Source organism: Podarcis cretensis (assembly GCF_951804945.1).
Source record: "Podarcis cretensis genome assembly, chromosome: 3".
Lineage (NCBI taxonomy): Eukaryota > Metazoa > Chordata > Lepidosauria > Squamata > Lacertidae > Podarcis > Podarcis cretensis.
Window position 1 is genome coordinate 64,864,703 of NC_137172.1, and position 18,352 is coordinate 64,883,054.

An 18,352-nucleotide genomic window follows, 5' to 3' on the forward strand; every position below is an offset into this window, starting at 1 on the left:
ACCTGCAGCAGTCACGCCCACATTTTGTTCACCTTGAGACTTAGATACGGGAAAGAGACATAGATGCATTTTGACATATTTATTGTAGTTGGCAAGGGTACCATTTTCATTTGCCTTATGATTTACCACTCATCTGTTCCATATGCAGTTTCAATATTGGCTTTTCAAGTCCAAGATTACATGCCAAAGCCAAGCTTTCTTGTTTTGTTAGCATTTTTTAAAAAATAATTCTAACAGTGCTATAGCAACATTTGGCAAATATGTGCAGAGTTCTTTAGAAGTAGCATAGAACTGCATCCATGAAAAAATACACTTTTTCCTGAAAATTAAAATCAGTCACTAGCAGTAGTTCAAGGCAGGTTTCCTTTTAAAAACAACCCTGCATCTGGAAATAGGATAGCTGATTTGACTAACGTCAAATACTTCAGAACAGAAGCTTCTCTCATCACTCAAGCCTATTATGCTTAACCCTTGCTTAGACTGGCTGGAAAGAGATCCCCTAAATTCTGCCTTTAGTTACAAATATATTACAATAAAACCAAATTCTGTCCTTAGAACACATACACATCTCTCATTCATGTAAATCTAGTCTGCTACAATTCACTTTACAGGCGCACAAAAATTGGAATAAAATCAGAGCAGAAGATCACACTAACATTGCTCTAGTTACTTTGTCAATATACAATTGTTAATAGAAAAAGGAGAAGGAACGTAACAGAACAGGTATAAAGAAAAGTTTTGCAGACTTTTATTTGTGCACATTTTATCAGGTGAAAAAGGGTAACGTCTACAGCTTCTTTGGTGCCCAACAGTCAGCGTACAAAAATGTAAAGAATATTCACAAATAAAAACACAAGCTCAACCTATAGAAGTGTTTTCAAATTTAGTGCATATCATGACAAATCTGCTTATGAACACACAGAAATTACTGCAGAAATAAATAGAATGTCTTGTAAAAAGCAGCAATTTCGTATCTTGTAAACGTTTGTTTTTACAATACAGCACTGTTCCAAATAAAATCCAAAAGGGACTGGAGTTTATCACCGCGGCCAAGAGTTTGCACCTCCTCAGCTGTGTTGGTCCAGTTGTCCTTTTCTTCCCCACCTTCTTTTTTTTGCTATTAGTCCAATGCGCAGCAGTCTTATAAAAGGTGCTTGGTTAGGTTGCCTAACCGTGAAGTGGCAACTTATAAAATTTCTTTCCTGCTTTCAAACACAAATGGATAAATTTGTTCCACTGCAGTGGCAACAGCCTTTACGTTTGGCCCTGGGGGTAGGACAAGATAAAACATTAGAATAAGGATACACACAAAAGCTAACCCTATGGCTTCAGTTCCTTGATCATGAATATATTTTGAACTTAACTCTAACAAAACCTGAATTGACCAATATTCTCAATATATATCAGCATTTCTAGCATTACTTGAAACTGCTACATGGCAAAGTAGGAAGTAAATTCGGACTAACCTGAAAATGCTTGTTCAGCACATGCCACACCTCACCCATGTGCACACATCCCACATCACATCTGTGTACATTCTGGTCTGATCTCCATTGTCTCACACTGACGACCAGGAAACAGAGAGGCCAGAAATCCACACAGGAAGTGGCGGCACAAAACCCAGCAGAGATGCTTTCATTTTTCAAAGAATGCTTCCTGCACTTAGTATTCTAAATTGTTTGGGACACTGCCATCGGCAAGTCCAGCAGTCCAACACCTAACCCAGTTGTTATACTTTTGATTTAAGTTTTGAGCGCCCTGTTGGCTTTGAGATGAGACAGCTTAAATCAAAGTATCTCTTCTTAAATATGCGGCAATCCTATTTGCTAATGAATTAGCTCAAGCAACCACCGAAATCTCCAAAACAAATCATAATCCAACTCTCATTTTAATCTACAACAGGCACGTCCAACTTCCAAGAGAGTGCAATCTACTCACAGTAGAAAGAGACCGGCTGTGATCTACTCATTGTCACTGCCAGGAGTTGTTGAGCTTTTTGCGGGGGAGGGTTGGCCAAAGTTGTTGAGCTTTCTTGGGGGAGGGGGTCCTAAAAGGAACACTATGGAGATCACTGAATTGTATACTGCAATTGACCTGGGACACACCTACGACTGACCTGTTGGACATGCCTGATCTACAACAATAATCAGATGGCACAGGTACACAGAAATTAGTGGGAAGTCATATACACATGCTGACCTTATCAAACACTTAATTACCTGAGCTACAACACGGAGAAAGTTACTTATTCACAAAAAGGTGAATACCTGTAACTGTGATACTTCCTGTTGAAAAAATCTGTAAAGTAGCTCTGAGAGATTTTATTCTGTAGCACACTGCAGGATGAAGCTCCGGTTCATAACTAAGGAGAAATGCAAAGTTCACTTTAAAAAATGAAAATGCAAAATAAAGAGAGAGAAAGAGAGAGAGAGAGAGAGAGAGAGAGAGAGAGAGAGAGAAAATAGATATAAAATCTACTATACCTAGCATGGGGTCTGTTGCTTTTTGTGAATTCCGGCAATCTGATTTCAAAGGGCATATTGCATACTGCTAAAACATTGACAACTTTAAAATCTGTAAAAATCACCTTTTAGAAAGAAAAAGAACAAAAATGAAAATATTAGGAACTAATCTGAAAGCCAAGGACTTATACACATTTTGGCTTCATTTTAACTAAAAGGCCAGCAGTGGTTTAATACAACTTTGAACAAAAATACAACATAAAGGGCAATTTAAACTCTATAATGGTTAGAAATTTTTGACAGTTCTAGGGCAAGGTAAGTTTCTTTTCAGGTCTCATTACACCTAATTAAGTTAGTGTAATTTATATTGGAATTCTCTTGCTTATTAACAATGTACTAATATAGCTTTCAATTACCTGAAGGAGATCACAGACAACTATGAAAGGCTACATTTAGGCACAATAATTCCAAAGCTAAAGATAATAAGTCCTATTGATTTCAATGGGAGAGAATTAAGCACATTAAACCTAAAAGTGTTCAATTGCTAGGGTGTGACATTTGCACCTTTTCAGAAAGGATGTCAACTTCCAGTTAACTGAAGTGCATTGACATCAGTTCAGTTAGCTTTGCATAGTTTATACTAGTTGCTACAATGGCTGTCAACAACCACAAATTCTGCTGAGTATTGGGAAATACAATCATTGTAATCATAATCATTCTTGTAATCATGTTCCTGCTTCTTTTCAAACAAACCCTTTTATAGAAAATGTTGATGGGCTCTAACTTTTAAAAGCAACAGTTCAGTTCTTCTTTTCCTCTTAGCGGCAGCAAGTGATCTACCTTGACTTGGCAAAGGTTTGTGCCTGCCAGAGCAAATGAGAAACCGATGTCTTAAGATGTTTTTAGTGTTTTATACTTGTTTGCCCTGGACTCCTCTGAGAAGATATAAATTGAATAAATACAAATAAAAAGGCCTGCTTTCTCCTTTCCCTTCCCCTTTTTATAAGGCAGCACCAGCAGTGAAAACTTATGCAGAAAAAGAACAGAGCGTCACCCCTTGTTTCCTTCCCACAAGTAGAAAGGTATGGTTTATCTCCTATGTGTGTGGTTTTTTATATAAGCACAAAACCCAGGGACTTGCAACGCCAAGGAAGAGCACTCATGACTGCCAAGCAAATTTCTGGAAATCTGCTCAGCAGTAAGCCTAATCACCCGGTTTTCTAGAAACAGATCTCTTTAAACAGCAATTCTCTGAATTAAAAATATTTTAAAAGGCCACAATTCATCAGTGATTGAAAGAATTACCTGAAAACCTAGTTTCTGCAGACTACGAGCTAATCGTCTGGCACCAAATTTAGCTTCTTCTTCACTAGATTGGAAAAAAATCACACAAGCAATTGTATAAGAAGTTAAGGGAGCAAAGGTTAAAATACAGCAACACACAAGTGATTTTATGGATGATAAAAAACGCAAACAATATATACCTTGTAGCTCCTGTGCAAATTACTTTTCCTGAGGACCAAATTGTTGCTGTAATCCTTGGTTTCCGAAGTTTCATTAATACTTTCTGAAATCAGTCAGGAAAAAATATACTTTAGACAAAGAAACTTCCTGATGTAGCAAAAGAGAACAATGAATTACAGATTCAAATGCTGCCATTTTTGCTAAAGCTCATACACCTTTATTGTTATGTTCATGTTACTATTCCCATTATTTGTTAATTTCATCGTGGCTTTCTTCTGGATAACTTTAACCTTAGCCAAAGGGTAAAGCTTTTAGATATTAATTTATTCTATTTAATTAACATACTATACAGTATTTCTTGCAACTGTCCTTTGCTATCTTTGCTTCTAACATGTAGACAGGCAGTTGTAACAGGACAAGAAATATTCTTTTTATTGTTTTTCATGTATGCACTCCTGTTTTTTAAAGGCATTAATGAACTCCAAAGTTTTGTTTTGTTTTTTAAAAACTATTTCAGTCCTTGAACTTCCCCAATAGTCATTATTTTAATGAAAGGGGACTAAACTCATTTATTTCTTGCATTTATATTCCACATTTCCTCCATGGAGCACAAGGTGGTGTAAATAGTTCTCCTCATTTCATCCTCGCAACAGCCCTGTGAGGTAGATTAGGCTGAGAGTCAGGCAACTGGTCCAAGGACATCCATCACCATCAGCTTCATGGCTGAGTGGGTACTTGAACCCTGGTGCTACAGGGTTCAGCTACAAGCCAGCTCCTAATGGCACACATGGTAGTCACACTACCCAAAATAACATTCTCTTGCATGTTCGGTCACTGAAATATCTACTGCTTATTACTGGTTATAGTACAATGGTACCTCCGATTATAGAATAATTGTGAATTATTAATTAATCCGTTCCGGAGGTCCGTTCATAACCGGAAACCGCTCATAACATGAGCGCTTTCCCTAATGGTGCCTGCGGCACCGCGATTTCCACTCGCATCCTGGGGCAAAGTTCGCAACAAAGGGCATCTACTTCCGGTTAGCGGAGCACATAACCCGCAGCATTCGTAAGGGCAACAGTTCGCAACACAAGGTACCACTGTAATGCACATTTTGCTTTGCTACAGGTTTTAATAACCGAATTTCAAGCTGATAAAAAGAAAGCACACTGTCAAGAACTTCACATACATAGGCTACAATCTGACACTTAGCAAGTTTAGGTCTTTAAAAAAAATGTTTTCAAACACCACACACACCTCTGATCAAACAGATATGCTGTATATGTAAACACATAATGTTTCCTCAAAGCTCCTGTATCTGCAATATTGAAATGACCTTCACACAAATGACACAATACTTATTAAAAAAAAGTGGGGTTAATGAAAATTCAGAATGTGTTGAATTGTGTACTGCTCAATAAACAGCTGCATTTTGTCACTTCAAATAAATAAATAAATAAATAAATAAATGACACAATACACAGAAATGAAACTTATCAGATCACCCGACTTCAGAAGTCTTCAACGGCAGTATTTTGAAATCGGGTATGACGGTGTTAAATTCTGCAATTTCTTATTAAAAGAAAAATGCCCCTGAAACACTAACAAAACTGCTGCATAGAGAATGAAAATCAACACAGTGGTGTATATGTGTTGAATATGCCTTATTAGAAGTCAACGAGTGAACTAAAACTGAGAAGTAACTTACCCCAACATCACGCTTGTATATTACATTTGCTCCCTCTAACGCAATCTTTCGCAAGTTTAAATGACATCTTGTTCGGAAGACACAGACTACATTTGTGATTAAAATGTCCAAGGCAACATCACTCTCCGCATCCATTGGGGTGACTCAGATTAAAACCTCAAGATTCCAACACGACACCATGAAGATCACATCCTTGGTTGTGGTGAAGGAGAGAAGGTATACAGGTCAGTTATCTAGAAAAAAGTCTGATTGCCTCAATATCCTACAAGTCCTGCTTTGAAAAGCATGACAAGTCTTTGCAAAACACCTAGGGATGAATTCAGGATAGCACCAAGGACATAATTCTATAATTTTTTCTATAGTGTCACAAAGACGTGTCACTTTAAAAATAATATTATTTATTATTAGTACTAGTATTGGGTGATATCCAACTAAATCATGCTCAGAGGTGACCCACTGAAATCAACAGCCTTTCTAACTTAAGTCCATTGATTTCAATGGGTATAACAATGAATGCCACTCTGTTTTTATTTTTTGCGGGGGGAAGCACTCTTTCCCTTGACCACTTATATTTGTGGAAGTTAACCAAGGAGATTTAATTTAAAATGGGAACACCAATTGCTTGCTTTTCTGCTTTGCATCATTGCTGACTGATGGACATAAATTGCTACCTAGACCTACATAGTCAGTGATGAGCCATGATGGGCAAGGGTCAAGAGAACCAAATGGCTTAACCCCTGCAACCTGCCAGCATCCTCAGGCTGTAACAACTGACGTTTATTTCACAAATTTTGACCAGACGGTGCTCTAAAAGCCTTCACAGACAGCAGCAACTGCCATGTCAAGTTAGGGATGGATGCAACTGACTTTGCTCTCAGTGTTTTGCTACTGAGTGGTTAGCTGTTTCTACTCCCAGATTGGACTTAACCAGCCTGCTCACCATTTGAGAAAGCTCCGTTGGGTGGTTCACTGATGGCACTGGTGTCACTGTGGCCATCTACCAACCTGCTTCATTGCTTTCCAGGTCCTCAGAAAAACAAGGAACCTTCTGGGCTCCTCATGACTTTCTGGAATGATTGTGTTGATAGCCCTGATCATCCTGCTGTTCCACAGTGAGACTGGAGCACCAGCAGTGCTGCCTGGAAAATGCCTTGGAGGAAGGGCTGGAAAATCCAGTGTGCTCAGGAATACCTTAGGTACCATAAATCTTTGGAAAAGGGCCTTAATAGGTCCCTATCCCTTCAGGGGAGGTCAGCCACAATCACACCAAATATCACCAGGGAGTAGTCTGTCTATGACAATAGGGCAACATGCACACGCCCCTTCCACTGGCTCACTCCTAATGTATACCCTGTAGTGAAAGACAAAGATCATTTTCTGTCTCTCCAGCCAAACATCAGGTAGAAAGCCTCACAATCCAGCTCCCAAACAAGTTTTCGAGTAAGACAGATTGAAACTCTATGGATAAGCATACACATATTTGTTGGCGCTGCACAGAGAACCTGGGCTGGTAAAGCTGAGTCATATCCAATCCACCCAGGTATTTGTAGTACATACACAGATATTACACTTTCTAGCTCTTCAAGAGGCATTAATCCAATTCCCAAGCCTTGATACTTGTATACATACAAGTTTCTAGCCTTTAACCTTAACAATTGGCTCTGCAGGGCAACTGAACCATAGCAATCTTATGTGATACCTCATAATAAAGGTATATATATTCCTAGAGGGATGCTTCTTTAGTACGGCATTCCATATGAAGGCTCTACAGTCAATACAACCTTCTCTCTGGTCATCAGTTGCCTAAACTCAGATGGTGGTGGCACTCAGAAGAAAGCCTCTGGTAGGCATTGTAGTGTTTGGGCAGGTGGGCAGGCTTGAAGTCATTTAGGACTTTATAGAAAACCAGGACTTGGAACTGTGCCCAGAAACAGAGCAGAAAACAAGTATAGCTGTTTAAGAACTGGCAAAATGATATGGTCTCTCTATAACTAACCCAAGTTAGTAACCTTGTAGCTGTGGTTTGTATTAACTCAAATTTTTGAGAATCTTCAAAGGCAGTCCTATATATACAAGTGATTACAGCAATCCAGACTAGAAATTACCAAGGCGATGAACAACTCTGGCCAAGCTTTATCCAGAAGGGGTTGCATTAACCCTAACTTGCGAAGGGCGCTGCATGCCTGAGCGCCGCCACTTGGCCCCTTCCAGTGACAATCCTGGCTCTTGTTGGCCCCCCCAGACTGCAAGCCCCGACCTTTACATGAGCCGCAATCCCTTCGAGAACGGAAACTTCTTTCTTATCTGCACATAGGCTAATTTCACTGCAATACCGATATGGCACGGGAGTTCAGCGTTTGCCATTAGGAGAGATTGAGGTGGTGGGGGGAAGAGAACTCAGTTTTTTAAAAAGGCAATTCTCTCTTAAACCCTGTTGGCAGTGATCAGAGCAGGTCCCTATTCCTAAAGGCTCCTGGCTAATCTGAGTCACCCAGGGTTGCCAGGAGACAAACCAGAATCTGAGGAGGGGGGTGGGGGAGGGATGCTGGGTTACCTGCTCTCCTGCCTCCTCCTGCGCTTCTTGCCTTCCTACCGAGAAGGAGGGGGCTGCGCTTCACATGCAGCGGTATGCGCGGGGAAGAAGCAAGACCGGGGAAGCGCGGCGGGCGGAGGAGGGAGAGAGATTCCTCCGCCCCGGGGAGAAAAGCAGCTGCCGAATTTTGCTTAGTTTCGTATTTAAAGGACACACGAATCCCGCCTTCTTTTCGGTGCTCGGTTCCTGCTCAGGTGCAAGAAGGGGCGGCGGAGCAGGGAAGCCCCCCGGATCTGCCCCTCCCCCCTCTCCCCCCCCCGGCCCGGCGGAGGACGCCTTAGCGACGCGAGGACCGTTACTGCCGCGCAACGGCCGCTGATTCCTCTCCCCTTCTCTTCCTCACCGAAATCCTATAGGCTCCCGCGCAGCCCAGTTGCTGCGCGACCCGTCGCCGCCGCCGTTCCAACACGACGCCGCCGCCGCCGCCGCCGCCTCCTTCTCTAGCTGTTCCGGGTCTCGAGGCCACCGAATCCCCGCGACACAATAAAACATCACAAAGCGCGCGAACACCATAGACAGAGCCCGCATCCCCGCCGCCTAGAGCGGCAGCCGGATGTTCTCCCTGGAAGGTGTACTTCCGGATAACGGCCGCTGGGGCGAGGAGGGGGCGGGGCGAAAGGCAAGGCGGTGGGATTTATTCCACGGAAGGAGGGCGTGGCTAGCCCGGAGGCGCGGAATCTGTCTTCCGGCGCGAGTTCAAGGTCGGGGTGGGGGGTGGGGGGCTGCTACTACTGCTGCTGCTGCTGCTGCTCCTCCTCCTCCTCCCCCCCACGCGCTGCACGTCTTAAATTGCGAGCCTTAAAATAGCGAGGGGTTTGCACGGCATGGAGAAACTGCAGCGATTGGTTGTTTAGCTTGCCATTCGCACCGGCGCTGCCTGATGGCCTGTGGAGCTGGAGTAAGCGCTGTACGCCCGCCCTGCTCCAGGGATAAAAGGAGGGAAGGCAGAGCGCGCTAGCAGGTGGGGCTCCACGAGGTTCTTCTCGGTTGGTGTGCGACCGACCCTGGTGCCTTTTTGCTGCCTGTCTGAGGCTGGCGCAGGGCTTTATGCTGGGATGGAGTCCCTCCCAGTAATAAGAATAAGGTGATGTTTTATTTAAATTTAAAATTTTAATTTTTAAAAATATATTAAATGATGCTTTTGCTCGCTTGCCCTCCCTTTCTTTGATGGGTCCTTTGGGGCAGGGCCTTTCTCCGTCACAGTAGGGGGAAATGAAGGCAGGGGAGATTTAACAGTGGTAGCCTGATGCTGAAATGGGAGACTGGGTAGTTGTGAGGTGAGACAAATTGAGGGGGGGGGGAATGCTTCGTGCTTGTTGGTAAGTGGTGCAAGCAAATTCATGTCTACTCACAAGTAAGCCCTACTGAATGCAATTAAAATTATTCTTATTTAATCTTTTATATTTTATTAGGTTTTATAGGTTTTATATATGCTCAAAGCTGCCCAGAGTGGCTAGGGAAACCCAGCCAGATGGGCGGGGTATAAATAATAAAGTTATTACTACTAATGTGGCTTACTCATAGGAAAGAAGTTAGTTGAACTGAGTGGGCCTTCTTCGTGCATAGAATTGCAGCTGGCCCTCTCAGTGAGGAAGCAAATGCAATTTGACACTAGTAAATTACTTAAATTAGTTGCAAATAGATTAAATTGTTAATCGTATACAAGTTTAATTAATATTTTTACTAAATCTACCACTTCCTTAAATTTTGAATGTGCCCCCAAAACTCCATAGAACATTAATATATTGTCCAGGAATATTAATGGTTTTATTGAAGCATGCTATCATTGAGTTAAATTTCATATAATTATATGCATCAAATTTAGATTGTTATTCATTTTGGCTATTGGCATCACTGCACAGTCTGCTTGTTCAGATGCATGTGTTCTGTTCTACTTTGCATGTATAGGAGCATCTGTCTCATGTACTGGGACTCTCGCCAGTACACACTTACTTGGGAGCCAGGCTTAAACATTTCTTTTGTCAAGTGTGTGAGAAGAACATTGTGGTGGCTTGGCAACAACCAAGCATTTGTTCAAGCTAGGTTGACTTTTATTGTTATACCTGGCAGGATCACAGCAGGGCAGAGGATGCAGAACTAGATGCATTCCCCCCCCCCCCCATTCAGCAGGGCTCTTCTTGTTCTGTTAAATCTCCCAAATGCAGAAGGAAGGGCCATATAGCTCAGATACAGAATAACTTCCTTGCATGCAAACGGTCCTAGGTCCAGTCCTTGGCATCTCAGGCTGGGCGAGACTTCCTTTCCAGTGGTTCCTCGAGAACATTCCTGGAATGAAGTGACTCCTCTCTCAGCTGACTTCCCTGTCTCTTCATTGTTTAGACTGATACACCATGGATTGCACCAGTTTAGACCGAAACACCCTGTTTTACATCTTCCTCCTCCTCCTCACACTTCTTTCTCTTGGATTTCAGGAAATAAGTTACCTTCAAAATATCCTCTTGAGAGAACAAAGGAGCAGCAGCAGGCCAGCCAGAGCTCAGCTGGCAAGGAGTTGCCTACTAGAAAAATTAACCAATAAACTGAAACTGACACGGGGACAAACAGAAGAAGATGCCTTTATCACATACACAGCCCAATAAGACAATGACAATAATCCACCAACAGCATACAAATCAATATGGCCAACCTGATCCAAAACACCCACCCACCCCACTCACACGAAAACAAAGATCACTACAGCCAAACACAAACAAACATCCACACCCTAGGCCAACCCCAACCTCTCTGAGCACCAAAGGAACACAAGTGAACAGCACAAGCAACGCTGACACCAAACCCTATATACATTAAGCATAATAGAAACATCGCCACCCGACCCCACCCCCACCCATCTTCCCTCCCTCCACCCCCTTTTTTCCCCTCTCACCCTAATGTCTCAACAAATGAAACGGATTTGTAAAAATGTTACATGGAAAAAATACGAGAGACATTACACTTACTTCTGTAAAACAAGAAAATCTTTAATAAAAAAGAAAAAGCTGGCAAGGAGCTGGAGGGCAGCACAGCACAGGTGGGCATGAGAGGCATGCAGGCTGTGGCCTGTGGGGTAGGACCCAGGGTAGGAGAGGAGGGGGCATTGTTACTGTTGTGATTCTTTGAATAAGAGAAACATAACAAGTATTTCCATTGTTTTCTCCATAGAGGATCCTTTGCCGTTCGTAAGTGTAGTCAGGATGTTTGCAGAACCCCAGAAGCAGAGGAGGCTGTCAGTGTATAGGGCAGAGTGTATCCAAGCTAATAAACAGCAAAATACACAGGTTTCCATTGCTACTTTTCTCATTCCTCAGACCTCCCTCGAAGCAGACCTGGTATATGGTTCAATTATTTGTGTTGCCAATGTAACATTGGCTATATTATAGCTTAATGTTGGCTATATTATACAGTCAGCAAAGATCTAGGCAGTTATCTGCAAATTGGTCCTGCTTATTTGAGGCACTTTCTTTGATTTTATTACAGTCTTCACCTATACCAATTTTATAATTAAATAATATACATCTAAATATGTCAGTGTACAATACAGTGTGGCTAAATAACTACCAGCTTTTGCAGTCCAAAAACTTGCTGCATATTTCAAAATTGCTTTTATTTCCTAAGAATTAAAGCAACCAATCTTTTTCTATTTAATACCTGAGTTCATATTTTGTGTACTACAGTGGTGCCCCGCAAGACGAACGCCTCGCAAGACGGAAAACCCGCTAGACGAAAGGGTTTTCCGTTTTGGAGGCGCTTTGCAAAACGAATTTCCCTATGGGCTTGCTTCGCAAGACGAAAATGTCTTGCGAGTTCCTGCGGGGTTTTTTCCCTCCCCCCCCTTTCCTAAGCCCTAAGCCGCTTATCAGCTGATCCGCTAAAAGCCGCTAAACCGCTAATAGCGCTAATCCGCTAAGCTGTCAATGGGCTTGCTTTGCAAGACGAAAAAACCGCTATACGAAGAGCCTCACGGAACGGATTAATTTCGTCTTGCGAGGCACCTCTGTACCAGGACTCCTTTTATGCAGGTTACAGCTGCGGAGTTGGTGCACGCGTATCAGACAGTTAAACACAACTTCAGTTGTAACAGTCCTAATTGTGCATACGAACTGAACCAGAAGATACTGCAGGACTGAGCTATGGGAGAACAAAATATGAGACCTTAGTAAGGGATGTTCTTGAGCCAAAAGTTGTTGAAGATATGGTGAAAAAGTTGAAATCTGAAAGTTGAAATCTTTTTCTCCATTCAAACAGATGCCTCCCTCGTGCAGTGCAGTTCTTCACTTCTGAAAATGGAGTCATGAACAAGATGATTGATTCCATTGAGAATCCCAAGGGATTGTGGATTGCATACTGCACACTTTAAGAAAACTGGGATTGCTCAATGTAAACTTCAGTATTCACAATTTGGTCTACACAGTGTTGAGGAAGAAGAAACAGAAACAGAAGAAGAAACAACCCTTTGTTGGTACCGCAAGGCTCATATTGTGCATAACATGGCTTTCAGTTGAACCATGTTTCTGCTCCTGCTTCATTAGGCTTGTTGAGGATTTTCCCAGACTACTCCTCACTAGCTGAAGCTAGACATTAATGCAGAAGTGCAGGATGAGGAAGACAGTTATGTTGTGGAGGTTTATCTCCTTTTTTGCAATCACATTTTTTGTCCCTCATTGTAAATACTGTTAAGCTTGAGGCCAATAACACCACCTGCATAGAACTGTATGCCATTTTGTATTCCTTTAGAGCCAAACTGGCACAGAGATGTGATGAACAGTTTGTTGGAGACCTGACCAAAGTCAAGCTGCAGCAACTTTCTCCAGTTGATGCAAACAGGGCAATGGGAGAATTCATTTTATTCATCGAGACTGCCATTGCATTGAGAAATGGTTTGCTTTTTCAAATTGCAACTGGCTTTTCTACCTCCAGCCCCTCTCCCTCCAAGATGGCAAGTTCATCTACAGACACATTGAAAAGGTCTATGAAAATCTCAGCTTCACTACCAGAGTGGACATGGATAAGCTGTATGATGAAAGTGTAACAGCCAACTGCATTCTGGAGCAGCTTTATAAAGGCTGCTCAGTGAAAGAACAAAGTTGTGGCTGCAAAGTGGATGGCTATATTTACAGCATGTGATCTACCCACTTTGCCCTGTGGAGTGGATTTCCTCCATGATGTTGAACAAATGGAGTAATGTTCAGAACTGGTGCTCTGTGGAACTGATAAAAAGTGAGATCCTGATTTCTCTGAACTTCCATGTGCCGAATTCCACTCTTATTTTGAAGGACAAAGCACTGCTAAATGCAGTAAGGAGTGACAGTAGTCATGGAAGGTGAAGTGGAGAGAAAGACAGACTATTGTCTCAGAACAGAGGGGCTTCTGTGGCCCTTTCCACAGAAATAAAGATATTAAACACCATGTTAAGTTGCTTCATGTTGGTTTGTGTCAAACCAATTACAAATCATAAAGCTTTTGTTTTTCTCCATTGAATAAAGCACTGTGTGCCATTGTAATGACCTTGAAGTCATTTCTGCACCATGTATGGCAATTTTTAGTGCCCCAATTCCCCTGCCCCATCCCTTATTTTGCCTGACCAAAAGGTCGCAATCCCAACATTAGTCCAAGGTGCTCTGGTTCTATTAATTTTATGAAAGCTACATTTCTGACTGTTTCTTCAAACTTGGGAAGCAGGAATCCTGTAGGCTCTGATGACCCAGAACACTACAGACAATCCTAAAACCCTCTTTTGCGGGGGGGGGGGGGCAGGGACTTGCACTAGCAGTTTGATTCTGCAGGTAGCCCAAGATATTCTGGCAGAGGGAACTGGTGTGGAGCTGAAAAGTGAGCCAGGTCAACTGCAGGGCAGGCACACACGGGAGGTATGGAATGCAATTAGCTTTTTATTAACAGAAAACAACACAGCAGAGTTCTCTGGTTTGCCTTAATCCAGTTGAGACATTGCTGAAACTGACCACTAGCTCCACCCTTATCCTCCCCAGTCTTTCACTCTGGATCCCTCCCATGCAAATGGAGGCTGCTTCGAGGGGGGTGAGCTCCTCTGTGCCTGTCTGGCCTGTACAGGACTCTATACGATTGGGGGGGGGGGGAGTAGAGCCAGTAGGACTGGGACTGTCCTGCTGCTGTGTAGCAGGGCCAACCTCTGACTCCTCTCTGAATCTGCACTCACACCATGACTCTAGGCCTCTAACCCTGTCCTGGAAGGCCCTCTTCCTGGCCTCCCCCCATCACTCAGACCCTGCTTCTAGCACCTCCCAGCTTGTCCATTCTGCAGACTGCTGTTTAGTGTACCACCACCAGGATCTGGGATCTGAGTCTTTTGTGTCCTCCCTGGGGGGCTCTTGGGCAGGCGGTTCCCACCACTCTTCCTAATCCAGGCAGCCCTGGACAACTGGGCAGACCATCCTTCTGATCGCAGCATGGAGCTGCCGGTTGGACTGCTCTGACTGTTGTGCCACCTGGCCGAAGGAGCAACATGTGCAGAGTTTATTTCTGCTTTGTTGTGGAATGTACATATAGATATAAATAGTGAGGCCAGTTCAGTCTGTTGAGGCTGGGAGGAGGACTTCCCTGCCTGAGGGCCCTGTTTCGGCCAATCTCCACCTGGCCCAGCCCGGCTATAAGAACTGCGGCTGCGGCTGCTAACCAGCAAGGATGAGGGTATTTTGAGGGAAGTTTTGTTGTGAGTTTTTGCTCTTGTTACTGATATTAACTGAGATTACTGATACTAACTTTTTGCATCTTTATTTTTATGTGGAAATTGTTCAGTTCGGTTATGTAGTTTTTAATGTGCTTTATTTTTATGACTACTTTGTTATGTTTATAATTATGAAAATCTTTTCATTTTGTAAGCCGCCTTGAGCATTGTTTTAACTGGAAAGGCGGCATACAAATAAAAAAATGGTGGTGGTGGTGGTAATTGCCAGTTTGGGCATCTGAGTTTTTGCTGTGGCAGCTATAAATTCAGAGAAGGGTTGAGGAAGGAAGGATGAGGAACTTGCAGGCCCCAAACAAAGAATTGGGGGCTGACAGAGAATTATCATGCTATGAGCTTAGCAGAAGCAAGGCTGAAGGGCTTAACAAGAAGGTGTGCAAGGGCAGAAGAGAGCTATAGCTCTTGAATACACTTTTTGGAGTTCCTTTCTGCCAAGGATAAGCGCAAGCCAAGGTCTGTGCCAAGGTCTTCTTTTTGTAAATAATGGAGGGTTTACAATTGACTTTCCTCTGCTCTTTTCACACGTGGTCCACACATTAAAGCTTTGCGTCTGAACGCTCTTATTTATGTTTGCCTCAAAGCTTTCCCTGTGAAAACCCACCCTTTATCAATCTGCAAAAATCCCAAGTTGAGGTTTGCTCTGATTCAGCTTGAAAGAGTGTTTGCAGGGAAAGCTGGAAGGGATTAAAGCTCAGACCTCTACCTGCAAAAAGCGGGGCAAGGTTAAGTTGAAAAGTCCAGAGTCTATTTTATACTATATGTTTATTTTTGTATGTAGCATTACTGCCACCCTGTGGCATCTGAAAGTAGAATATTAAGTTACAGTACATGCAAGTGAAGTTGCTGACCCATGAATAAAAAAAATGATGGAAATAATTTCCAGAAAGGTTCCCGTGTTCCCATCTGTTGCAGCAAAAGTAACAAAGAATCTTGTGGCATCTTATAGGCTAATATAGTTATTACGGCATGAACTTTCCTAGGTTTGAGTCCAGTTCATCAAATATATGAAGTGTAATCCTCAGTTGGCAGGTATGCACACACATGGTTATAAGGACGGAAATGTAGAGGTCTGAGTTAAATAGCAGTGAAATGTAGAAAGCACAGTCTGCCAATTCAGTTAGATCTTAAATGTATGAAAAACAAGCACAGTGATCCTTCAGAATGGTAGTTGTTGGTAATCACTTTAGCATTGCTAACAGTTGAGGAAATAGTTGTCTGTTTTAAAGTAGTTATGAAGGCATGTTGAGCTACACAATCCACAACTTGGTGCAAGGTTGTTTTTTAAAATTATTTTTCCTTTGAGCATTTCCTCAAATGAACCTTTTAAAAGCCCCAAGGTGGCTGTTAATATATTCTGATAAGTTCCACTTCAATAAGCACCCAGTTGTAACCTGAGTTTATAGCTTTTTATAAGACGTTGTTTGTATTGTTCAATCATGCTTCTTCATAGATTCTGTCTCCTGTATGCAGACCTACATTTATGGGTTCAGAGTTTGTTTATTAAAAGCATTTTTATTCCGCTTCTCAGCCAAAAAGTGGCTCCTAGAGTCGCTTACAAATGTGAATGATAAAATAGTCTCTGCTCTCAGGTGGGGACTGCAGCCCAAAGCGCCTTTGCACAAAGCTTGGGAGTGGGGTTGGTTTGGATGAAGATGTCTGCTGGCACACAGGTCTCCATTTCACACACCAAATGTGCAGGAGGGCAGAAGTGCCACTGGCGGGATCTCTGCCAGCTGCAGCTTCGAGAAAGACCTGAATCGGGGAACTGCAGGGGTGGGGAAGAGCAGAGCTAGTCTGGGATCTGCTGGCCTTCCTGCAAAATATGGATCTAATTAGCAACCCCACCCCACTTTCTGGCCAGTGTGAGCAGCAGGGCTGTGGATATGGCAGTGCCCCCCACTGCTTTGTTAAGCCTTGCTGCTGCCAAAGCCAGGGCACTGGTTGCAGGGCATTGGTTGCAGCCTTACAGTCTAAAACACATGACTCATAAGGAAAAAGGCTCTGGAGGGAGGAGGGTGGAAAAGGGAGAAACTAGAAGAAGCATAATCCACAATACGTTTACAGTGGTACCTCAGGTTAAGAACTTAATTCGTTCCAGAGGTCCGTTCTTAACCTGAAACTGTTCTTAACCTGAAGCACCACTTTAGCTAATGGGACCTCCCACTGCCGCCGCACCACCACCGCACGATTTCTGTTCTCATCCTGAAGCAAAGTTCTTAATCCAAGGTACTATTTCTGGGTTAGCGGAGTCTGTAACCTGAAGCGTCTGTAACCCAAGGTATCACTGTATATCAGAAAGGAACGCTGTGATGCAAACTCAGCTGATGTTCAACAAACAATTCCCAGGAAAGATTATAGAATCTAGAAGAGAGACTGGTTAACCTGCTTGAGCTGTCCCAATTTATGTGATTTCCAGGAGATACGTCAAATAACCAGAGAGGGTTCTGGCATTTTTCATTTACAACTTTTGTGTTTCCCATCACCATTGATCTAGTGCACTGTTTACACTGAGGCTGTGGGTTATGACCGTAACTACAGCTAAAGTGTGGGCGCCACAGAAAGCAGGAGTTATCTCCTCTCTTCCCCATTTATGAAATGAATGGCATGCATCAGCTGTCAGGGTGGCCATGTGTCCTCTTACAGGGGACAGTTCTCTGCTTGACAGGTTATCGCAGGACAGCCCTCTCTTTGAAGGAGTCCTCTGTTTGAAGGGGTTTCCAGTCCACATCTGGTTTAAAGGTAAAGAACTCCAAGAAGGGAGCATATGCAGGTGGGTGGGTCTTAGCAATGCCCAGAAACAGCACCTGGAGATGAATTTCTGTTTCAATAATTGTCATTATAAAATTGCATCTATGCATACAATTTAACATATTAAACTAATATGTATGCTCTTTCATGTTGAGGCATTTCCTTTTTCCTTGGCAATGCTTAAGTGGCTACCCTGGGGTGGAAGGATCAGTCAATTTCACTTCTCACAGTTTCTCGTTTTTCCCCAATGTAAAGGTCAGGTCTCCAATCCCAGAATACTGTTCCTGGCAAACCAGAGATCGCTAGATGGAAGAATGTTTTCTAACTGCGACTGCTTTTAGAATGTTTCTAAAACAGTAATTGTTTTGAGAATGCTGTTGCTTTGCTTCTCTTTTTTAAATTGTGGATCTGTTTGAAACCCTGGGCTCCTTTGGGAGGAAAGGCAGGATGTAAATTCAATAAATACAAATAATCCCAATGCCAACATTTGACCAGTCACCATTCCCCACAAGTATCACAATCTAAAGTTGGGGTAGGCCATTCGGTACTTTCCTGATGTCATTGGACTGCAGCACATTTGCTCAAGGGAAGAGAAGCATTGTCGTCCAGCAACATGTGCAAGGCAGCACATTAGCTACTCCAGATCTAAAGTA

At 42.8% G+C, this 18,352-nt stretch overlaps 1 protein-coding gene across 3 annotated transcripts; it reads right to left on the reverse strand.

Annotated features, from left to right (window-relative positions):
* Positions 1–64: 64 nt before the first annotated feature.
* Positions 65–8,727, reverse strand: TBPL1 (TATA-box binding protein like 1). Of its 3 annotated transcripts, none has more exons than XM_079970701.1 (7): positions 8,574–8,727; positions 5,638–5,829; positions 3,947–4,029; positions 3,768–3,831; positions 2,484–2,587; positions 2,220–2,362; positions 65–1,266 (listed from the first exon to the last, which is right to left on the reverse strand). In XM_079970701.1, exons 2-6 carry the CDS (start codon positions 5,770–5,772, stop codon positions 2,242–2,244), a joined length of 507 nt encoding a protein of 168 aa, XP_079826827.1. In that variant the 5' UTR covers positions 5,773–5,829; positions 8,574–8,727; the 3' UTR covers positions 65–1,266; positions 2,220–2,241. The 3 variants fall into 3 exon arrangements, with proteins under 3 accessions (XP_079826827.1, XP_079826825.1, XP_079826826.1); XM_079970699.1 differs by having other exon boundaries at positions 2,268–2,362; positions 8,574–8,726; XM_079970700.1 differs by lacking the exon at positions 8,574–8,727 and adding an exon at positions 8,192–8,472 and having other exon boundaries at positions 2,268–2,362.
* Positions 8,728–18,352: the final 9,625 nt, after the last annotated feature.

What these genes read in the sequence shown, in the direction of transcription:
- TBPL1 (XM_079970699.1), bottom strand. Translation starts at nt 5,772, where the DNA reads ATGGATGCGGAGAGTGATGTTGCCTTGGACATTTTAATCACAAATGTA. An exon ending in ATTTGCACAGGAGCTACAAG is followed by an intron (nt 3,832 to 3,946) that starts GTATATATTGTT and finishes TTTCCAATCTAG; the next exon opens with TGAAGAAGAAGCTAAATTTG. An exon ending in AGGAAGTATCACAGTTACAG is followed by an intron (nt 1,267 to 2,267) that starts GTATTCACCTTT and finishes TCCTACCCCCAG; the next exon opens with GGCCAAACGTAAAGGCTGTT.